This window comes from Lemur catta, chromosome 2 (genome assembly GCF_020740605.2).
Source record: "Lemur catta isolate mLemCat1 chromosome 2, mLemCat1.pri, whole genome shotgun sequence".
NCBI classification, from domain to species: Eukaryota; Metazoa; Chordata; class Mammalia; order Primates; family Lemuridae; genus Lemur; species Lemur catta.
In genome coordinates, this window is record NC_059129.1 from 116,135,261 (window position 1) to 116,160,570 (window position 25,310).

The 25,310-nt window shown below is 34.8% G+C and overlaps 1 protein-coding gene across 1 annotated transcript; it reads left to right on the forward strand.

Annotated features, from left to right (window-relative positions):
- The first annotated feature begins 782 nt into the window (after nt 1-782).
- On the forward strand, nt 783-10,606 carry C2H6orf58 (chromosome 2 C6orf58 homolog). The gene is made up of 6 exons (XM_045542313.1): nt 783-1,083; nt 2,298-2,384; nt 3,866-4,050; nt 4,960-5,060; nt 9,088-9,326; nt 10,566-10,606. The coding sequence occupies exons 1-5, from the start codon at nt 783-785 to the stop codon at nt 9,317-9,319; spliced, it is 906 nt and encodes a 301-aa protein (XP_045398269.1). The 3' UTR covers nt 9,320-9,326; nt 10,566-10,606.
- The last annotated feature ends 14,704 nt before the right edge of the window (nt 10,607-25,310 follow it).

Here is a 25,310-nt window from a genome sequence, read left to right on the forward strand (position 1 = left end):
CAAGCCACAACACAGAAGAAGGGAAGAGAAAGTGGCACATGCTCTCCATTTAAGGACATATCCCAGAAGTTGTGAACATGGTTTCTGTTTATGTCCCAATGGCTAACACTTAGTCATATGGTTGGTTGGTTGTGCAAGGGACAGTGAAAATTTAGCCTTAATTGTTTGAGACCATATCCCAGCTAAAATTCCAAGGTTGTTTTACTGATAAAGAATGGAAAATGGATATTGGGAATTAACTAGCAGATTTTTTTACAGCAGACTGGCTTTCGCTATTGAATTGGGCTAATTGGATGTACTTGAAACTTCTTAAACTTCTTTCTTGAAGCAAAAAGTTGTATTATAACTGGATCACACATGTTTTTCAGTTTACCTTTATACATTATTACAAACCCTTGTATGTCAATCTTCAACTATTTAATATTTTCCATGAAATATATTAAAGTATTTTTATGAGAGGAAAGCATCCTAATGCCATTTGCAATATATTTTGTAATGATAGCGTAGGCTGAGAAACTTCAGGAAGGTTTTTGTTGACAAATAGTTTTATCCAATATATTATAGACAAGCCTAACCTTGTAGTCATGTTCTGACACTGAAGAGATTACACAATTCAGTTATGTTGAATTTCAGCTAATATACAAATTTCCTCTGTATTTTCACCCTATCCAAGAAAAAGTATTTAAAGTATTGATAAGCTATGATGTAAGAAAATATCATGACTTCCTCCTCCATTCTCCAATAAATACCCGGCCACAATCTCAATTGCCACCTTTCGTACGATGGCTGTCCTTCCTTCCTGGGTTCATATACTAGTCGGTTGCTTTTCTGCTTCTTTAGCATGGGCTTCCAATCTCTCAGCTTTGGAGCCTCCTCTGTGGAAGGAGAGTCCTGGTCAGTTCAGTGACTACAGGGTGGAGAATGGGGTGTACATTGTTGATCCATGGGTATTCCCTGAGAGAATGGGGCTATATAAAATCCTGTTGAACCAGACAGCCAGGTATTTTGAAAAATTTGCACCAAAAAATGAACAAAATATTTTATGGGGATTGCCTCTGCAGCATGGCTGGCAATATAGTTCAGGTAAGTAGGGCTCTTTTTTTCATTCTAATGATCTACCAATATAATGAAATATTTGGGAAATGGGGATCTTATACACTATACATGTTTTTGAAAATTGATTTTTTTTCCTTTCCCTCTTTTTCACTCATAATCGTTATATTTCCACATCTCTTTCTCCTTCTCCACAAATCCATCTTTTATGGGTTGTCTGTTTGTATTAGAAGCTTCAGTGAGGCCTAAAACATAGTTACCAACTATAAAAAGACACCATATCTAATCTATTGAGCATTTGAAAAATATTTACTAAACTTCTACTAAGTGCTGGACTCCTTTATAAGCAATGAGATGAACAGAATAGTCAAGAAATATTCACTAAAATCAAAAGCTGATGCCAAATTTATCTGAATTTCTTGACATTTTAATTGTGATTACCTAATCATGGATATGGGCTTATAAAGGAGCAGCACCTTGTTCATGAGGATCTTTCTCTGCAAATGACTGCTTCCTCTTGGAAATAGGTATTTTACAATATACGGACAGAAGATATGTTGGGGAATAAAATATTCATCAGTTGAAAGGTAATTTTCTTCTGGCAAACAGAGGAAGCTCATGAGAAAGTGGTACATGTTTCCCACCACACATTGATAACACAGCCGATAAGGAAATTAGAAAGAGAGAGAGAGAGAGAGAGAGAGAGAGAAATAGCAATTTCATTTGGCAAGGAAAAGAAAGATTCTTTTCTAATATTTACATAATATATATTACAGGTGAAACACTTTTGATACTTTTCCTTAAATGTAGTTTATGTTGTTATTCTTGATTTATAGGTGAGGCAACTAAGGCATAAGATGTTGTTATTCAGACAAAGCCAAACTAGTAAATTATGGAGCAAGGATTTGGTTTGATTTTAAACCACCTCTTTAAATCTGTATGCATATTGCTTCCATAATTTTGACTATGAGGTAGAGGAAGAAGTAGAAGAGCTAATACTTGCAGAAGCAAAAAATATTTGACGTATAATTCAAAAGTAGAAAATTGTAATGTTTTTAAGGAAAAGAAAAGAAATTGGTTGAGAGGTAGAACATAAAAGATAAAGCGGGGTGGGAATACAAACACAAGTTTTTCAGAAATAAATGTTTTTGCATCTGCAAACAAAATGTATCTGGTTAAGCAACAATTATAGTCAGTTTCAAAATGTGCATAATAAATACAGCTGTGCATCCTTTTTTCTCTAGGCAGGTTAGCAGATCCAACCCGGACGACAAGCTGTGGCTATGCATCTGGAAATACATTGTGCATCTCTGTGGATAGTTGGTGGGGTGGTAAGTTGACTTAAGTAGCAAAATAGATATTAACCTTTTCCAAAAGAAAGCATTCAAACCTAGAATCTTAAGGACAGAAACAAAACAAAACAGTACTGTTCCTTTTAAAAAAGGACTCTACTTCACCATGTACCTTGTGGTCTTTATGTCACATTATAGGGTTTAACAGCCACTATGTCAATAATAATTCCTTAGGACATATTCAGCTTTTCACAGAAGGACTGAAATAAGGAACTGCAAAAGGTGATGAAGGAACCAACACTAGCAATTAAGTGGGAGGTCCCACGAGTGACAGCGAATCTCCAGAATAAGGAAGGATTCAAAGTGAGAGACCAAGAAAAATGATGCTATTTCATTTTGCTCAGACCAGATGTGTTTAATACTGAAACTCATAAACTTGTCAGAGATAAAGACTGACTGCAATCAGTAATCTAAGGCTTTAGTCATATACTTCATGCTAAAATAACCAGAAGGTATATTCTAATTCTTCAGTTTAATTTTATGCTTTAGTAATGAAACCAATTTACACAATTCCTTAGAGATATTTCCCAATAATTGGAAACATGACCACATTAAATTTTACATTCTCAGAGTGATGCACATCATACATATCCTTATGTGTTTTCTTCATCCTACCCCTAATCATTTTTTTTTTTTTGAAGACCCACAAATAGTGGTGGCCACAGATCTAGAATTCAGAGTTTGTTATACTCAGATTGGTTTAGGACTTTGGAGTTTTGCCTGTCATACAAGGGCATAGGACTGATTCACATGTGCATGTCTATGATGAAATATTCTGTATCACTGATTTCTAGTGGGACTCAGCATAAGCCTAATACCTAACTAAATTATAATGTCTGAATCTGCTGGAATAGGTAATTTATAGACAGGAATTTTTAAAAAATTAATGAAAGGGTCTTATTTGATTGTCAACCCAATTATCCAATGGTCTATTACCAAAGCTTTTCCAAAAATTTTTCTTTAGAGACATAGAATAAGGCACAAACTTAGTGATAACATGGCTACAAATTAACTTTACATATATAAAATAGAAAATACCTATTTACTAGAGCTATAATCATGTTAAAACGTTTTAGGAAAAACACAGTTCACAATAAAATCTGAATGAGCTTTTTTTTTTCCATTCTGTGAATAAGCTGATAGCTTTCTTCCTTTTTTACTTAATGCTTTGAAAAATGAATACTGCCAAATCTATTACAATCACTTTTTGTTTTAAAATATCATAGTCAAGTTCTTTAACTAATATATGTTTATGATTATAGGATTATTAACAAGAACACATTAAAATTACATATATAATCCTCAGCGGGATTTTTGGTCAATATTCTTTTTCCTAATGCCTAGCTCTTATTAAATGTTTCTGGATCTGTGAGTTTTTCCTTAATGACTTATGGCTTCCTTAAAAATGTCCTCTGATGTTTGTTAGTGCTTGTGTAATAATAAGGCTTTTGTTCTTACAGACTTAAATTATTTTCTGTCTTCATTGCCCTTCCTCGCTGCGGTTGATTCTGGCATAATGGGGATATCATCAGGCCAAGTTAGGCTTTTGCCACCACCCAAGGATGAGAAGAAGTTTTGTTATGATGTCTCTAGCTGTCATTCATCCTACCCTGAGACAATGAACAAGTGGAATGCCTTTTACCAGGTTCCTTCTTTATACTCTTAGCAGATGGCAAGAGAATTTATTTTGTTATATAACACTTTTTGTTTAGGATTTTTTGTGCATTGTATAATATTTTACTTAGTATGAAAATATAAATTGTTATGCATGATATAGTAATAATATCTTTTATAGTGGGGGACTATGTGTCATTAACACCCACTGCCCCAATACAACATTAACACAAAATCTATACATTCTTCTCACCTCAAATAAATTATACACTAATGGTCAACATGCAGGATATTTTGCTGAATGGCGAACAAACTAAATCTGGTTAATTGAAACTTTAGCTCAACTGTGGGATCTTGGATGAAATATAATTATCAAATTGGTTTTAGAACAATCAACACATTTCAGCTGAATTAATGAATAAACATGTATGGGTAGAACAAAACAATTATGTGTTGCTCAAAATCAAATATTCAGTGATGCAACTAAAGAAATACATTGGTTAAACACAGACACAGACTAAAATCAACAAGGAAAAGATAGATTTATTTGTTGTTTAGATTATTAATTTATTACTTTAGATTTAATTAAATTAAACATTCTAACAAGATTTTTTTCTTCTTACTTTTAAGATGTTTTGGTAATTTTAACAATGTTAATAGAAAAAAATGACAAACAAAAAATAAAGACCTGCTGACAAGTATAAAATATGGATTCTTCGAAGACACTTGAAGTTCATTTCTTCTAGATGCATGTGCCATTATTAAAAATAGTGTATATTTTTGTGTCCTTTATAGAGTGTTAGTCTTACACATGTTAATTCTTAGAAACAAAATTCTACTTTCATTTAAATATTGCTAAATTATATATTTGAACATGATTGAATTTCAGGGAGAGAAATTGTTACAGTTGCTCAAATATTAATAAGTTTGATTTCTTTAGTATATGCAGTCACCTTCTAGTAAATTTAATGACCTGCTGAAGTACTTATGGGATGCACACACCTCAACCTTGGATCATACTGTCAAAAGTTTTGAAGACAGGTGAGATTGTATCTAAAGTCATCTCTACTTAATATGCTAAATAATATTTTGTCTTATTTATACCTTTTTCTTTTTCTTCTAGGGTGCTTTTTAATCTTTATATTAAACATAAATCTAACCATTGGGGATTATAGTGATGAGGTGTAAATATTTTAGCGTGATCAACCTTAAAAAGTGTTTTATGAAGAGGGAACAAAAATCTGAGAAAAAAGTTCTTGCATTAAATAACAAGTAAACAAGCAAGGTGCAATACATTCCTCTAATTGTATAAAAAAAAACACAATATAATAAATATGTGGATGACATTTATTATTTTGATCATAGATACTATTAAAACAAACTTTAAAAAAATTAAAATTTGAATTCAGGAGAATTTGAACAAAGAATGATTCATGAATCAGGCATCACCCTAAACCAGCAGAGGTTCAGCATCACTCCTATCTCATTGTATTTCCACCCAATCCTGAGTCCTGTGGTCAGGGTCAAACACTCAATTGAGTGTTCTTTTTAGGTCCTCCTCTGAGCATATGGGAGATTCAGGGCCAAGACATATTTTAGGCAGCAAGGGCATCAACAAAGTCTTGGGGACATTTTTTCTTGTTGTTTTGTGACCTGATCTGCCTGATGATTGCCTTTTGCCACCAGACCGCCTGCTGATGTCTGAGGCAATGTACTATAGCTACTTCCTTGGCGGCTAAAATGGCAAGGCTAGGATTTTTTTTTCAGCAGGTTGTATGTCTTTATCACCAGAGGTTAGGAGTTCCCTTTTACTCCAGATGGCCCCATGAGCATGAACAACAGAAAAGGTGTAACTGGAGTCCACGTAAATGGTCACTCGTGCTCCTTTACCTAGCTGGAGTGCCCTAATAAGGGCTACTGGTTTTGCCTTCTGTATTGAGGTGCCAGGGGAAAGCACTGCAGCCTGGAATGTCTGTCAAGGAGTCACCACTGCGAATCCAGCTCTCCACTGTCCCTGATCCATAAAACTGCTTCCATCAGTAAACATCTCTCTGTCTGGGCTAAGGGTATGTCTGTCCGATCTGGTTGGCTAGAATAAACTTGTTCAATTATTTGTAAACCGTCATGCACAGGTTCACGTGGCATTTGAGAAAGTAAGGTGGCAGGGTTTAAAGCAGAGACTGTTCTCAATGTTACATTTGGATTGTGTAAAAGGATGGCCTGTTTTTTGCCAGGCCTCCCAGAGATCAGCCAGTATCCTCCTTTTTGTTCCAGCAAGGGAAGCACAGAATGAGGTATGTGTGCAGGTGGTGTGGGCCTGCCTAATGTACACTTTTCTGCTTCCTGAAGCAGGTCACAAGTGGTGGCAAATGCTCTAAGGCAAAAAGGCCATCCCTTTGTAACAATGTCCAATTGTTTTGAAAAGTAAGCTACAGATCTCTTAATATTTCCCAAACCCTGTATTAACACTTCCAGACTTATTCTTTGTCTCTCATGTACAAAAAGATTGAAAGGATTTCTTATATCTGGGAGCCCCAATGCTGGTGCAATTAACAGCTTTTCCTTGATATTTAAAAAGGCCTTTTGACAGTCCTCAGACCATTCTAAAGTTTCCTTATCTTCTACTTTAAGGGATCATACAGGGCTTAGCAATAGCCCGTTAGAAATCCATATATGGCAGAATCCAGCCATGCCTAAGAAGCCCCGCACGCATCTGTTGCCAAGTCAGGGGTCTGGCTACTCTGGCAAGGGTCTCCCTCTAGCTAAGGAGCAGGTTCCTCTGTCTTTGGGAAAGCTCGTACTCTAAATATTTAACTGAGGGCTGTGGAACTTGGGGTTTTTTTTTTTTTTGGATACCTTGTACCCACATTCAGCCAGGAAGTTTAGATTTAACATAGTGTTATGACCAGATGTCTCTTTTGTAATGCTAGCAGCTAATATGTCATTGACATATTGCAGTAAAATCCAGTTGGAGGTCTCAGAGGTCTTTAGCATGGATTTCCCTGAAGATGGTAGGGGAGTTTTTGAAACCTTGGGGAAGAACTGTCCAAAAGCATTGTTGCTTTGCTTTTGTATCTGGGTTCCTGGGTTCTCCTATTCAAAAGCAAACAGTTCTTGTGATTCAGAGCTCAGAAATTTGCAGAAGAAAGCATCTTTTAAACCTACGACTGTGAACCAGCAAAGTTTACCAGTCAGAGCTGTGAGTAGCATTTAAGGATTGGGAACCACCAGGTGAATGTCTTCTTCAATTTGGGTAATGGCTCTCAGGTCCTGAACAATCTATATTTTTTTAGTCCCAGGCTTCAGGAGTGGCAGAATGGGTGTGCTGTGTGGGGACTGGCAAGGTCTAATAGGTTCAAACCAAAAAAAAAAGGCAGACAGCAGAGGCTCGATTCCCTATCGTGCCCCTTCCCTCAAGGGGTATTGCTTTAAATGTGGTGGTGCCATTCCTGCCTGTACCTTGACTTGCACTGGGATGGCGGTTTTAACCCTTCCTGGTCTCCCACCTGCCCACGCCTCTGGACTCACCTCTTGAAGTATCTCTTCAGGAATGGGAGCAGGTTCAGAGGCTTCTGGTTGCAGCAGGGCAGCCAGCAAGGCACAGGGCTGTTCTGGAGGCACCCTGACAGTCAGTCAGCTTCTTTAGTTTGAGACCCCTTGCTTTGGGTTCAAAATCATGTACAAGTAGATCTTTTGCAGCTGCTATAGCTATAAAGACATGTAACTGTTTGCTTTTTGTAAGGAGTTTCCCCACTGTGGCTACTCCGACTCTAAGTTTCCTTTGACAAGCTTCGCCCATTTCCCTAGAAAAGCACAGAATCTGGGTCCATAGTTCTTATACATGAAATTGGTTGGAGTTCCAGATGGAGGAGCTCTAGACCCCTCGATCCAGAAGAACCCATGATATTTCTTCATATACTTTGTTTTGGTAAGGCACAGCCTCCAGTAGATTCTGAACAGGTATATGATAGGTAAAATTGTTTGAGACTTTGCATATGTGAATATATTTTTTTCTATCATTATTTTTGACTGAGACTTTAGGTGAATATGGGAATCTAGGCTGGCAGTTTTTAAAATTTTAAAGTAATTTGTTCATTAATTTTTACCTTCACTTTTACTCGTGAGAAGTCTGAAACCAGTCTGATTCCTGATCCTTTGTAAACATGAATAACTTCATATTTTTTTTTCTGTTTGTTATTTTGTTTCGTGTCTCTTATCTGTGTTAGAGGCTTTCCTCAGGTATCTGGTAATACCTGGATGTCTACTCATATCATATAAAGAGGATCACTCAGAAGCTCTGAAGTGCTTGAGTGGAATTTTTCTAAGAACACACCTCTAGAGTAATCTTGCTGGGTTGTTTAGGTAATCTTTTAATTATTGACACTATGGTGCCAATAAATTTTAAAGTCTTTTCTCTTGAGCTTACCTAGTTTTCCCGAAGAGATAATTTATCTTCTTCAAAAGTGAAGGCCTGGCTGCTGGTATTATTAATGTCAAGAGAGAAAAAGGAAGGCAAGAGAGGAGGGTGCCTCAGTATACCATATTCACTGACATCCCTTGTTTTCAAGGTGGGGTCCCTACCACCAACCATGAATAGTTTACACAGTTCAGGTACCCGCTGCTCTACCCTTTCCAGTGTGAAGAGTGGCAGTTACACACTATTTTAAGTCTGGAAGGGAATTTTTGTATATGACTACTCCTTTAACAGACTTTTAATCATTCTGATTTTAGCAATCTCCCTTTACCCAGAGGGTAACACTCGGTTTTAAATTGAGAATTCCACAAATTATATTAGCATTATTTCTCTGTTTTCCTTTCTGGTTGCTTAGGATTTAGTTTTCTTGATTCTATTATATCTTTTCAACTAGTTCTTTCTTTTTTTTTTTTTTTTTTTTTTTTTTTTTTTTTTAATTTTTTAATATATTTTTTTTTATTTCAGCTCATTTTTTTTAAACCTTAAATGGGAAACGATTAGAATTCTAGAAGAAAATGTAGGAAAGACTCTCAACTAGTTCTTTTCAATTTTCAGCTTCCAAAATTTTGTTGCTCTCTTCCTGTTTTTTTTCAGATATGATTATTATTCTAAACCAGAAGCATGTTTTGAGAGAAAATGGGTTGTGGCTGTGGAATATATAGCTGCAGCGCTCTTTCCTACCACCTTGACCAGAATACACAACTTCCAGAAGGGCCTGCCACCACGAGTCCTTGTTAGTACTGATGTGGCCCCTTTCATCAGTGACTTTACTGCTTTTCAAAATACAGTCCTGTTTGTTGTAAATAAACTTCGCAATGCAGATTAACTTGTAGGTAAGAATCTTAAAAGAATACTTTAAAAAATCAATATTGGGTTGAACAGAGAGAGGAAGAAATAACAATAAATCAGAGAGAGAGACATTATAACACTCCAAAAAGAAAGTTATGATTTCTTGTGGACATCCCTTCCATTCCTTTAGCAATGATCACTCTTGATATATGGCAGAACCATTTAATGAGCATACATTTTGTTCCTTCCGCTAATGGCCTGTCCTTTCATCTGGAGTCCACACCAAACCTTGAAGTTGGCAAACTAACTGAAGCACAGTTTTTGTTCTACACACCCACATATAATTCTTATTTTGCTTATCAGATCTTTTTAAAGAAAATTTCCACTCTGCTTTTAAATTTAAAGAAAATAAATTCCAAAAGAAAACCTGCCATAATTAATGAAATTTAGCAATTTGATTTATCTGAGTTCCCTCAATCCAATACTATTAGTCATAAAAGAAGTCTTTTGTTCCAGCCCTTCAAATGCCACATCTTCTAGCAGAGTGAAAAACAGGATTCTATAATTACAAGTTTGAAAATTACCATGTCATCCCCATTTTCCATATATACACTGAAGGATTGAGCCAAACTTAAAACATGATTCTACTTATTAGTGTTTTACAAAGCATTGGATCTGAAAGATATAAATGAGGCAAATTAAACATAAATAAATTAAATATATGTTTTTAAAAAATTAGAGTAACTAAAACATCCAAACATTTTAGGGACTTCATGTGATTGAAGTTGTTCATACTCTAGTAATGGCTCTAGTACAGCATTGTCAGTCTGTAGGCAGCTTCCCTTCACACAAGGAGTAGGAGCCCAAGTCTCTTTCACTCTGAAAATTATTTTCTTGGAGATTTCACAAAATGAGTTGTTCCAACCCATTCTGTTTTATAGATATATAGTGTTTCATTTCATGAATTTACCTTAACTAAGAACATTAGTTATTGTTGTAAGTTATTGACATTTAAAAATAACATTATCTTTTCTTGTATAATTTATGATTTTACCACTAAATTCATAGAAAGGACATGAAATAAAATTGGTAGGTCAGATATTGTCAGATGGTATTGATAATAATGCAACTAATGGCATGCCATATTTACTTTTCTTATAATTTATGATTTTACCACTCAATTAGTATAAAGGAAATGAAGTAAAATAGAGGAGTCATATTTTGCCAAATGTTACTAAAAAAATTTTCAGGAGTTTACTGTATTAATTTTGTATCTTTTACAGGTTAACTTTGTATGGAAAAATTTCATGAAGATAGAAGTTACAGGGAAGCTAATTCTAGAGGTTTTTGCACAATTGAAAAGGTTTTTGAAATAGTTCTTGAAATGCTTAATTCAAAACTTCTGGAAATGATTAATGAATTAAAAATAAACAATTCTACCTTGGCAACCAGTAATTTCAAAAAATTAATATGATCATAATCATGTAGTTTTATTATTTCTGATGTTTTTAACTTATGTTTGAGATTTTGTTTATGCATTCTTAATTTAAAATTCAAATTAATACTGTGATTATTTTGCTCAATTAACAATTCTTGGTTTTTGAATTCATTAATGTTTAAAATGTTTAGGATCAAAGGAGATTGCAGTAAGCTACTAAAAAATCACAGAGAAATTAGCAAACAAATATTAAACTGGTATGGCCTTTTTGTTGTTATCCTATCTAATCTCGTTTCATTACATTTACAATAATATATCTTACAGATTTATAATCAAATATAGATTATTTTTAAATAAAAGTTTAAATTTTGGCTGGGCAAGGTGGCTCACGCCTGTAATCCTAGCACTCTGGGAGGCTGAGGCGGGCGAACTGTGTGAGCTCAGGGGTTCGAGACCAGCCTGAGCAAGAGCGAGACCCCCATCTCTACTAAAAATAGAAAGAAATTATATGGACAGCTAAAAGTATATATAGAAAAATTAGCCGGGCATAGTGGCGCATGCCTGTTGTCCCAGCTACTCAGGAGGCTCAGGCAGGAGGATCACTTGAGCCCAGGAGTTTGAGGTTGCTGTGAGCTGGGCTGACACAACGGCACTCTAGCATCGGCAACAGAGTGAGACTCTGTCTCAAAAAAAAAAAAAAGTTTAAATTTTTAAAATTTGTAAAACTGAACTGGCAAATAGAACACATTAACTGATTTGTCATTTTTTCTGTGTTTTTACTGACCCCAAGTTTACATGATAACCCAAGATTACATGATAGAGTTCCCTCCTTTGACCCACACTTGATAATGAGTACCTCAGGGTCAGGTTTGTCAGAGTTGCTCTCTTTTGTTATAGTAGAGAGAATGTACTGGCCAGGAGGGGGTGATTTACAGAGCTGATGTAAAACTTTCATATGAATATTTTCCCAGGGTCTCATCCACGGACTAAATCTACCCACTAACTATTGAGAATGAAATTGGATAAATTGGTTTGACTTGCATGGGTATTGGAGTAGGAAAGATGTACTTTAAGTCTCATCCCTGTTGTTTGTCAGTTGAACGAGCTTGGGCAATTTTTCTAGTGTCCTCTGTGCTTCAGTTTATTTATTGTTAAAATGAAGATTATCAAACCTACTTTGCAATATTATTTTGAGGAGTCAATAGAAATTTAGATATAAAGTATCTAGTATAATCCTTTCCCTAACATATAGTAGGTATCCACAAAAGACAGGAATTGTCAAAATAATGGCGCTTGAATATGGATGGATGTTCTATTGCTGGGACAGGAAAAGCATCTGTGATGAGCCAGGACCATGAATAAATTTTTGTTGAATCCACAAACATACAGAATATTTCCTGGTAGCTGTGGATAACCGAGTCAGTGTAATAAATAAATACCCTCCCAAATCTCCTTCCCAAACCATGTGAAATAACTATGCATCTATGAAATGTATATACACAACTAAACTCTCATTATTACCTGAAGATAGACAATGCAGAAACAACAAAATAACTTGGATTAAAAAGCAAAATAAACAAATATCAGTGCCCCAGTCCCATTGGCTTCTACTTCACCCCAGCAAGCAAAGGTAGACTGAGAAAAACTTTAGGTGAAGACTGAGGAGAGAGGGACACTAACAAAGGAGCCTGAGTGTAGCACTGGAAAGATTCAATCCAAACCTATTCTGAAGATACTAAAAAGCAATGGGCAGATAGAGCACTTCAGAGTACAACTGCAAGGGGAAGATTTCAAGGTAGGAGCATCTTAAAGGGCCAGGCCTGTGACTTAATTATTTTTTACTTTTTCCATCTCAAAGCTTCCTTTATTTGACTAACAGTAGAAACTATTTTTTCCCATTTATTTTTTATTTGTATGTATTCGTGAGATACAAAGTGCAATTTTGTTACATCAATATATTGCACTGTGGTGAAGTCAGGGCCTTAGGTGTATACATCATTGAAGCAACACACATTGTACTAGCCAAGCAACCTCCCATCTTCCATCCCCCCACCCCTCTGTGTCTCCAACGTCTATCTTTCCACACTCTGCTTCCATATGTACACATTATTTAACTTCCTTTTATACATGAGAACATGTGGTATTTGCCTTTCCATAGCTGAGTTATTTCACTTAAGATAATGGTTTTCAGTTCCATCCATGTTTCTACAAAGATATGATTTCATTCCTTTCTTACAGCTGCATAGTATTCCATTGTGTGTACATACCACAGTTTCTTTATCCAATCCTCCATTGATGGACACCTAGGTTGATTTCACATCTTTGCTATTGTGAATAATGCTGTGATAAACATATAAATGCAGGTATACTTTTTATATATTGATTTCTTTTCCTTTGGGTTAAATATCCAGGAATGGGATTGCTGGATTATATGATGGCTCTATTTTTAGTTCTTTGAGAAGTCTCCATACTGTTTTTCATAGAGGTTGCACTAATTTACATTCCCACAAACAGTGTAGAAGTGTTCCCTTTTCTCCACATCCCCATCAACATTTGTTAGTTTTTGTCTTTTTAAAAATAGCCACTCTGGTGTAAGAAGATATCTCATAGTGGTTTTACAATAATTTGCATTTCTCTGATGATTAGTGATATTGAACATTTTTTCATATGCTTTTTGGCCATTTATTAATCTTTTGAAAAATGTCTATTCATGTCCTTAGCCCAATTTAGGGGCTTGAGGTTAATTGTGTGGTTTTGTTGTTGTTGTTCAGTTGAGTTTCTTATAAATTCTGGATGTTAGTCCCCTGTCAGGTATATATAGTTTGCAAATATTTTTTCCCATTATATTTGTTGTCTCTTCACTCTGATGATTATTTCTTTTGCAGAAGGTTTATAGTTTAATTAAAGTAAACCATTTGTTTACTTTTGTTTTTGTTGCTTGTGTTTTTGTGGTCTTGGTCATGAATTCTTTGTCTAGACCAATGTCCAGAAGAGTTTTCCCCAAGTTTTCCTCTACTATTTTTATAGTTTTAGGTCTTACATCCAAGACTTTAATCGATCTTGAGTTGATTTTTATATATGGTGAGAGATAGGTGTCCAATTTCATTCTTTTGCATATGGCAATCCAATTTTCCCAGCACCATGTATTGAAAAGGGTATCCTTTCTCCAGCGTATATTCTTGTTAACTTTGTCAAAGACCAGTTGGCTGCAAGTATGTGGCTTTATTTCTGGGTTCACTATTCTGTTCTATTGATCTATGTGTCTGTTTTTATACCAGTACCATGCTGTTTGGGCTGCTATTGCCTTGTAGTATAATTTGAAGTTAGGCAATGTGGCCTCTCCAACTTTTTTCTTTTTGGTCAAGATTGCTTTGTCTATGTGGGCTATTTTTTGCTCCATGTGGACTTTAGAATTGTTTTTTTTCTAATTCTGTGAAAAATGACTCTGGTATTTTGTTAGGGATTGCATTGAACCTATAAATTGCTTTAGCATGGTCATTTTAGTGATATTAATTCTTGTGGTCCATGAGCATGGGATATTTTTTCATTTGCTTGTGTCATATACAATTTCTTTCATTGGTGTTTTGTAGTTTTCCCTGTAGACATTGTTCATCTCCTTGATTAATTATATTCCTAAGTATTTTTTTTTTTTGCAGCTATTGTAAATGGGATTGCCCTCTTGATTTGGTTTTTGGCTAGATTGCTATTGGTATATAAAAACACTACTAATTTCTGTATGTTCATTTCATATTCTGAAGCATTACTAAATTCATTTATAAAATTTAAGAGTTTTTTTGTGAAGTCTTTAGGGTTTTCAAGACATAAGATCATATCCTCAGCAAACAGGGATAACTTGACTTCCTCTTTTCCAATTTGGATGCCTTTTCTTCTTTTCTTTTCCCTATTGCTCTGGTGAGAACTTCTAGTACTATGTGGAATAAGGGTGGTGAAAGTGGGCATCCTTGCCTTGTTCCAGTTCATAGGGGGAATGATGTTTTCAACTTTTTCCCATTTAGTATGATCTTGGCTGTGGGTTTGTCATATATGGCATTTATTATTTTGAAGTATATTCCTTCTATGCCTAGTTTGTTGAAAATTTTTATCATAAAGTGATGGTGAATTTTATTGAATGCTTTTTCTGCATCTATTGAGATGATCGTATGACTTTTGTACTTAATTCTGTTTATGTGATGTATCACATTTATTGATTTGCGTATGTTGAACCATGCTTGCATCCCTCGTAAAAACCCATTTGATGATGGTGTATTATCTTTTTGATGTGCTGTTGGATTCAATTTGGTAGTATTTTGTTGAGAATTTTTGTGTCTATGTTCACCAGGGATATTGGTCTGCAGTTTTATTTTTTTGTTGTATCCTTCTCTGGTTTTAGTATTAAGGAGGGACTTTATTTAAACACGCAAGGCTAATTTAAAGGGACAGGCAGTTTCAAGTAACAGTCTTCCAAAAGCATAACTTCTAGAGGAGAAAAAAAGGCTAAAAGGAAGGGATCTTAATGCAAAAAACAAACAAAAACAAAAAACATAACATAAAAGCACTAGAAGAACGTATAAATGAATTCCTCTTTAACTTTGGTATAGACACAAGCTTTCTAACTATAAGTCAAAACCTACCTACAGGCAATAAAAAATAATTGATTTGATCACATACCAATGAAAAATTTTGTGTGACAAAAACAGTACAAACAAAAACAGAATATAATTTATCTAGGAGATATGTTTATTCAGAACATATACCATAGTCAAATGCAATTATCTCTAATATACAAAGAATTCTTTAAACTTGAGGGGCAAATGACTAAAAACCTGATAGAAAAAATGGAGGAAAGACATGAACAGATGATTCATCAACAAAATATAACAATGATATGAAAAATACAAAAAAGATATAAAAAATAGTCCTCATTAAAAAAATGGTTAAACTCATTCATAATTATAGAAACAAAAATTAAAACATTGAGATACTATTTCTAAGCTCTCAGACTGACAAAAATTAGAATATGGAATAACCATTCTATTAGTGAAGCTGTAGGGAAACAGGTATTATGATATTGCTGGTGGAAATATAAATTGGTGCAACCCTTCAGTAGGGAAAGTTGGAAAGACCTAGTAAAACCACATATGCACTTAGCCATCTATCCTGAAGATATACCCTCATCAATAACAAAACAGAAATATACAAGTTTATGTATTGTACCATTACCTGCAATTGTAAAATGTTGGAAACAATGTATGTCCTCAAATAGGAAAGTGATTGCATTAAAAAAAAAAAAGAATGCTACGTGTCTGTAAAAAAGAACGATGAAGATTGCTATGAACTGTCATGGGATAATTTCCAGGACACATTGTTAAGAAAAAAAGCACTTCAGTAGGAAAGAAGAGAAAATCACTTTAACCAATGATTAAGACTGGCATCTTCAGTAAAAACACTTTGACATTAAGAATCTCTTAATGGTGCACTGAAAAGGACACACAGCTTTTCTCTGGTATTATTGTCAACAATGCATAATTTAAATTAATAAGTTATTATACCTGGGACCACAGACCAGCTCCTCTGTTTCTCTTTGACCATTTTCTTCACTCTTCTTTGGCTATCTCCAGTCTGTCTTTCAGTACTGCAATTACAACTGACTCATCATCACTGCACTCCAAATGTATTCTAAGCCCAGTAATGTATATTACTTTATAAGATTATATATATACAAGGATATAGTCCATATGACTAAACCTACCCCTTTCAAAATCTAAATTTACAAAAGATATATTTTATTTATCTCAAAGAAAGCTGTGAAATTTTTCTCCTCTATTGGCTGGCATCCTTAATCCAATCATCTATGAAGCTTTGTTTAGAGGTGCAAAAAGTGGGCAGATATCAGATTCTGACATCTATTATTGAGCGTATAGACTAAAAGATACACAGTTTCTCCTTGTACTAGCCTTTTTTTGAGGAATCTACTACAGTATAAACCATATTGAATCAAGAAACTACTGGCAAAATTGGCAGAATGACTGATAGTGAACATTAAATATGTTAAATTATATATGTAGGAAAAATATGAGAACAAGTGTGAAGAATAATTTTAAATGACATATTCTGATATATTATATTTAATACAACTAATGCAGGAGAAGCACACCTGAGAGGGGAGATTAGAAAATCCTCATTGATCAATGAGATCATCACATAGTTCGGAGTTAAATGGTGTCATTTAAAACTATTCAAGCCAAGTATTACAAGGGTAAGTTGGAAAGGCATTATAAGGGTATTTTATAAATGTAACCACTAGAACATAATGAAAACACTTTAAATACCAAAAGATAAACATAAACATATAAGGGGGGAAGAGAATGAGAGAGAGAGAGATCACAAGAGAAAAAATATTTCAAAGTTAAGAACAAACATGTATACATATCAATAAAAGTTGAGACTTATCATAAAATTAGGAAAGCTTTTTAAATTTGACTCTCAGAGCAAAATCTAGCTCAATGATGCATGTCAGAGAAACCCCTAAGCTCCATCAGGGCATCTCAAAGGCAATTGTACCATGGAATAACAGGCTGGATTTTATTTTCTTTAGCTCTTCTTTTAAACAGATAACCATCAGAACAAACATCTTTCCTCTTTCTGAAAGAACAGTTATATTATGTTTATCTAGATAGAGTTATAATATTTAATATATTTATGGTACTTCATAGCAGTTAATGTGATTTTATTCATTTGGTAAATGTTTATATGTAGCACCCATTAATATGCCAAACACTGACGTATGTACTGTTATATAAGGACAAATTAGTTTGTTTCTTGCTCATAGGTGAGCTACACACATTTGCAAACAAATTTATCCAGGTCAATGATATCAGTGATAATACTTGGAAGTATAAAAAGCTATATGCACTACAGTGGAACTCAGACAGATGAAAATTTATTTTAAAGTATTTTATCTGAAATGAAATGATAAGTACATGTTCAACAGAAGAGCAAAGGGCAGGAAATAGCATTTTTTCGTCTATATTTTTTATTGACACAAAGTAATAGTACATATTCATGGGGTACAATGTGATATTTTGATGCATGTATACATTATGTAATGATCAAATCATGGTAATTAGCATATTTATCACCTTAAACATTTATTATTTCTTTGTTGTGAGAACATTCAAAGTCCTCTGTTCTAGCTATTTGGAATACACAATACAGCTTGTTACCTATAGTCACCCTACTGTTCAATAGAGTGCCAGAACTTATTCTTCCCAACTGTAACATTGTACCCACTGACCAACATCTACCCATCTCCGTATCCTCCCTATTCTCTTCAGTCTTGCATAACCATTACTCTACTTTCAACTTTTATGGAATAATTTTTTTTAAGATTCCACATATGAGTGAGATCATGTGGTATTTGTTGTTCTGTGGCTGGCTCTTTTCACTTAACATAATGTTCTCCAGGCTCATCCATATCATCACAAATGACAGAATTTCATCCTTTTTAATGGCTGAATAGTATTCCATTGTTTATATATACCATAGTTCTTTATCCATTCATCTGCTGATGGACATTTAAGTTGATTCTATATCTTGGCTATTGTGAATAGTGCTACAATAAACATGGGAATGCAGATGTCTGTTTCATACACTTCCTTAATTTTCTTTGAATATATACTGAGTAGTGGGATTGCTGAATCACATAGATCTCTTTTTAATTTTTTGAGGAAACTCCAAACTGGTTTTCATAATGGGTGTACTAATTTAATTCTCACCAATAGTGTATGAGTATTCTCATTTATCCACAGCCTCCTCAGTATTTATTTTTTTGTCTTTTTGATAATAGCCATTCTAACTGAAATGAGATGATATCTTATTGTAGTTTTGATTTGCATATCCCTGATTGTCAGTGATGCTGAGCATTTGGGACAATTTGACTTTCTCTTTTCCAGTATGGATACCTTTTATTTCTTTTTCTTGCCTAATTCCTCTGGCTAGGACTTCCAGTAGTATGTTGAATAGTAGTGGTGAAAGTGGGCATCCTGTCTCATTCCAGATCTTAAAGGAAAAAGTTTCAACTCTTCTCCATTCACTATGATGTTGGCTGTGGGTTTAGCACATATTGTCTTTAACATGTTGAGGCATGTTTCTTCTATACCTAATTTGTTGAGAGATTTTATGATTAAGTGATGTTGAATTTTGTCAAATGCTTTCTCTGCATCTATTGTGATAATTATGTTTTTAATCTTTATTCTGTTAATATAATGCATCAAATTTATTGATTTGTGTTTGTTAAATCATTCTCACATTTCTGGGATGAATCACACTTGATCATGGGGTGAATGATCTTTTCAATGTACTATTGAATTCTTATTTTTAGTATATTTTGTTGAGGATTTTTGCATCTATGCTTGTCAGGAATATTGCCCCATATGGTTTCTGCTGAGAAGTCCGCTGCCAGGCATACTGGAATTCTCTTACATATTATTTGCATATGTGTATTTTTTTTTTTGCTGCTTTCAGGGTAATTTCTTTGTCCTTGACTTTTGAGAGTTAGATTATAGTATGTCTTGAGTTTGTCTTATTTGGGTTGAATCTGATTATTGACCTTTGACCTTCTTGTGCATGGTTATTTGTATCTTTGTAAAGTTTTCTGTTATTATTTATTTCGGTAAGCTTTCTACCCCTTTTTAATTCTCTCATCCTTTTTTAATGGCAATGATATGTATATATGCTTTTTTGGTGATGTCCCATAGATCTCATAATTTTTCTTTTTTCCTTCTCATTCTTTTTTCTTATCTGTGTATTTTTGAATAGTTTTTCTTGAGTTCACCGATTCTTCTGCTTAATCGATTCTACAATTGATACCCTTGATTGCATTTTTCATTACATTTATTGTATTTTTCACCTCTAGTATTTCTGTTTGATTTTTTTGTTATTCCAGTTTTTCTATTAAATTTATCTGATAAATTTATGACTTGTTTCTCTGTGGTTTCTTGAAGTTTGCTGAGATTTCTTAAAACACTTATTTCGTATTCTGTGTCTGCCAGATCAATTATCTATTTGGTGAGGTCATATTTCCTAGTCTATTCTTATATATTTTAGATATATGTCTCTGTCTTTGAATTGACTAATTAGGTATTTATTCCAGTTTTCACTGTCTGGGTTTGTGACCTTTATGTTTCAGTGGGCTTGTTTAGAAATTCTGAGTGAACTAACTATTGTATTCTTTTTTTAATCACTAGTGGGCACCATAAGACCATGTTAGATGCAAGTCTCACACTGACTCTTCCACTTACCCAATGTTTAACCTGGATGGGCCCCCAGACTCCTGTTCCTGTGAGAGTAAGATGGCTAAAGATACCTACTGTGCTATCTTGCTCCACATCCCTAGTTAGAAATAGTGTTTTTGAAAGGCAAATAATTTGTGCAAAAGTATGGAGATACAAAAGATCACAATAAAGTCCAATAAGTATTTTGACATATGTGACTATATTTGCAGAAATTGTTGTAAACAAGACCATAAAGGTAAGTGATTGATCATATCATGAAAGCTGACATATAGGTTAATGAGGAAAAGGGGAAGAAGTAAGAGTTTTGAGGATAGGGCCGATATAAGCCAATACATTATATTTAGGCAATACACTGTAAATTTCATTCACAATGGCAATCAATGGCTCAGGGCCAAATCTAGCCAGCCACCTGTTTCCATAAATAAAATTTTACTGTAACATACCATCCTCATTCATTTACATATTGTCTGTTGCTTTTTTGCCCTATGAAGTCCAAGTAGAATAGTTGTGATAGAGACCTAATAATCGACACACTTAAAATATTACTATTTGGCCCTTTATAGAAAAAGCTGGATGATCTCCAGTGTAGATTAATGAGCCTGTAAGAATACCCAGGAAGTTTTTTCTGGAAAGAAAGGCTGGGGCTTGTCCAGTCAGATATTAAAGTTTACTGCACAGCCACAATTTTTAAACACATGAGCACTGAGTGATGCATAAAGTGGAGGGATAACTACTTCATTGGAGTAGAAATAAAAAAACAGAATATTTGGATTAAAAATAATGTAGAGGTAGGTTCCTCTCTTTTTAAAAAAATTAGTATATGAGAAATGTGGTACTTTACCACAATGGGGGGCAAATTATTAAACTTAGGCAATTGGGCCCATTAACTAACTTCCTTTTTCTGGAAAAGGAAATAAAGTTTCATCTTTTCCTTAACTTTATACCAAATTTTGTAAATCTAGTCATTCGTTTTTTATAATATAATTTAAAGAGGTATAAATACCCATATTAGACCTTACATAGGAAAGATATTTTGTAGCAATTTTACTAAATGCCATTTAATGAATTAATGGTTGAAGAAATAATGATATATCCATGCTATGGAATTTTATATAACTATTTTAAAAATTCAATAAAATTATGCATAAATAGATTGGTAGATAGTTGACAGAAAGTTAATAGATTGTTGATAGTTATTAGATCTGAAAAAGGAAGGACATGTGCATAATAAATCTCTCGGGAACCTTTCAGACATGGGGAGGGACACAACTCCCAGGGCTAGCGAGTTACTGAGGGTGTTGAACAGCTGGCCTGAAACATGCCTTTCATGTGTGCACAGGCCAATTCAAGGCCATGCCCCCCCCCACACTCTTATGTAACTCTCGCACACTAAACAAATGTTTCCCCTGCCCTATATCATACCAAGGCCAAGTAAGTACCAGGCAACTAGAGAACAGCCTTATAATTCCAACCTTGCTGGAATTATTCAAACTGGACAATCCTAAACTGTTTTCTCTGCCCTACTTGCCTTTTCTGTGGAAACACCAATAAAGGTTCTGGACTGTGCCTTCCCTTTGTTCCTGTCGTCTGCCTCCTGTCCATCCTGATATTTCCTTGTGACCCTGTTCCCTTCTCTTGGGAAATGTAAGCAATAAATTCTTCTTCCAATGGCATTGGCCTCTCTGTGTCATCACTCAGACATACCTCTATAACTTAAATCCCAGGTGTAATTTTAGGACAGAGGTTGCCCAGCGGGTAGAAACTCTCCAGCCACTCTGGATGGACAAGGCTGAGCACCAAACAGGTTCCAGCAGATGCCCCATGTTGCAGTAGAGGCACAAACGCCCAGGGAAGTAGGTAAGAGGTGTAGGGAGTGGTTGAAAGTAAGCTCTAAAGTTGCATCTGCATGAAGCAGTTCAAAGCCTGTGTGGAACTGGTCATAGCAGGAGTGGCTACAGTCAGAAGAGAGGCCGGGAGGATTCAGGATCGATGTACACAAGGTGGCTAATTCAGAACCTCTGCACTATGGTCTGATTTGTGGGCCCAGCCATTCCCTGCATGTGTTTTGTGTTTATTCTAATCACAATGAGTTTCCAGAAAACTCTATCAGAAAAACCTGTACAAACCTCAGACCTAATTCAACAGATATTTTTTGAGCAGCAACCTCATTCCTGGTGCTGCATCAGTACTGGCTTACAGTGATGAACAAGGTAGAAAAAATCTCTATCTTTGAGACACTGAACAAAGAATGACTATAAAAATCTAATTTCTGATGAAGTAATATGAATGTTTAATAGAAGAATTTTACCCTCAATTTGACTTCTCGTTGCAAGTTATTTCTTATGATTACATAGAGAAGAATCAAACATAAGCAATGCTACAACCCTGCAAAGAAGGAAGGACCATTTTAATGTCAGTGAATCCTATCAGTGGGGTAGGTTGTGTTACGTGTATGTTAGTAGGTCAGTGAAAAATCTGCTGTTTTTGTTGTCATGAATTATAACATTTTTACTAACATTACCTTAAAGCAGAAGTGGTAAGCGTTTCTTTTTGTAAAGTGCCTGATAGCAAATATTTTAGGTTTTATGAGCCACTCCCTAAACAAAAGTAGAAATAGACAAACTTATGGATGTGGCCAAGTTCCAATAAACCTTTACTTATAACAACTGACAACACAAATAAAACTTTATTTATAACTACTGACAACAGGCCAGATTAGGCCCATACCTCGATGATCTGTGCCTTAAGTTCTTTTAGACAATATTGACAATACTGATATTTAGGACTCAGCTTGGCCTACTTAAGAACACATTACCATATAATTCAAGATGCAATAGAAAACTACATTTTATTGTTCATTTTTCTTGGAAAAGATAGCTTACATCATACATTTTTTATAAATTTGAATCAACCTGAATTCAAAACATTAGAAGTTCCCTACTGATAAAGTCCTGGGTTAGAGACCCGATGATACAGGGCCTGAATTCACTGAAGATGAACTAGTAGATCAGAGGATAAGCAGGAAAACAGAGAATGACCTTGACTACCTACTCCAGGCTAGCAAGCACCAAATATTAATAACAAGTAACAAACTCCTAACATTGGAAGAAGAGTAAAAGCATGGAGAGAGACTCTCTTTGAGGCATAGCCTGATGCAAAAAAAACCCCTAAAGCTGAGGGTGGAAAAAGACTATTAGAAAAACCCTCGAGCAATCCAGTTTTCAACCTAAGCACAAGAGAACACCAGAGAACTATTAAGCCCTAGTGATGCACTAAGGGTAACAATAGCAACAAAACACAAAGCCAGCTCAAATCTCCACTAGATATTTTCACCCCTTCAACTAAAAGCCTATCAGAATAAGATACCTGCTCACTTACCAGCATAACTATTCTTTACCTTGGTTTTTACTGTTTCACATGTTGATTGGCTTTCAACCAAAAATTATAGGTCGCACAAAAAAAAGGTAAAAAACAAACAAACAAACAAACAACAAAACAAAAAAACCCCGAACGGTCAAGAGACAAAGAAATTAGCAGAATCAGAGTTATATGACTGCAGTCCTGAAACCCCCGCTGTGGACTGGTACGGGTCTGTGGCCTGTTAGGAACTGAGCCATAGAGGTCCCCCTCCCCCACAGCTCCGCCTCCCCCATCTCCCTGATACCTCCCTCTGTGGAAAAAATGTTTTCCATGAAACTTAGGAACCAGGTGCACCGCAGGAGGTGAGCAGTGGGTGAGTGAGGGAATCCTCATCTGTATTTACAGCTGCTCCCCATTGCTAGCATCACAGCCTGAGCTCCGCCTCCTCCCTCCCCACCCCACGTCTGTGAAAAAATTGTCTTCCCTGAAACCAGTCCCTGGTGCCAAAAAGGATGGGGACCACTGATATATGACACAAATGTTGAAACTATTTGGCAGGGAATTTAAATGAACTATGACTAAAATATTAAAGGTTGTAGTGGAAAAGGTAGAGAGTAGCATGAATAAATGGGGAATTTCAACAGAGAGATAAAAACTGAGAAATAATTAAAGGGAAAATATTAAAAATTAACAATAAAAACTGCACATGGTACTAGAGGTGGAAAATGCCTTTGATGGGCTTATCAGCAGACTCTGCACAGATGAGGAAAGATCAGTGAACTCAGAGACACGTCTACAGAAATTACTCAAAATAAAACTAACAAGGAAAAATAGTAAAAAACCAGAACAGAGAATAAAGGAGCCGTGGGATAATATCAAATAATCTAACACAGGTATAATTAGAATCTCACAAGGAGAAAGGAGAGAAAAAAGGCCAGAAATATTTGAAAACATATTGGTGAAGAATTTTCCAAAAGTAGTGAAAGATATCAATCCTCCAGAGCTAAGAATCTCAGAGAACACCAAGTGGGACACATACCTCCCCAAAACACAACTAGGTACATTATATTCAAACTGATGGAATCCAAAGATAAAAAGAAATTATTAAAGATTGCCAGATAAAAAGGCAAGTTACACAGAAGAATAAACATAAAGATTCTAACAGACATCTCATTAGAAACTATAGAAATCACTATACTATAGAGTAAAATCTGTGTACTAATAAAGAGAAAGAAAAAATAGATGAATGGAAAGTAATTTTTTCAGTGAAGAAAAAGAAAACAAACCTCATCACAGCTGCTACTATTACCATCACCACTCCCAACAACACCACAATTAGTTTCTTGTAGGAATGTGTTACAAAAAAATGTTTAAAAAATTTCTTCAGGTAGAAGAAATTTGATACCATACAGAAACTAAAAAAAGAAAAAAAAAAAGAGGAATGCTAAATACAATAAAAAACAAAGCAAATATAATATTTACATATTTATTAATGATTTTTTTCTAAAAGGCAATTGAATATGTAAAGAAAATATAATAGCAATATGTTCATTCCATATTTAAAAGTAGAGGGTATAATGAGAGGACAAAAAAGAGGAAAAAATGAGAGTATTCTGTTGTAATATTCTAGTACTACACATAAAGTGACACAATATTATTTAACAATAAACTGTCATTAAAGTTTTATGCTGCAATTCCTAGACAACCAGTATGTGTTTTTTAAAGTGACTTGAATGACAGTAAGCTAATAGAGATAAAATGCAATTATAAAAATCAATTCAAAGTAAGGAAAAAAGAGAAAAAGAGGATAATACAAGGACATACCTCCTTTTTGTTGGTAAATTCAAACTAAAAATTACATTAAAAATAAATGGCCCACACATACAAGTTAAAGACTTGATTGTTTGGATAAAAATATCAAGACTCAATGATACACT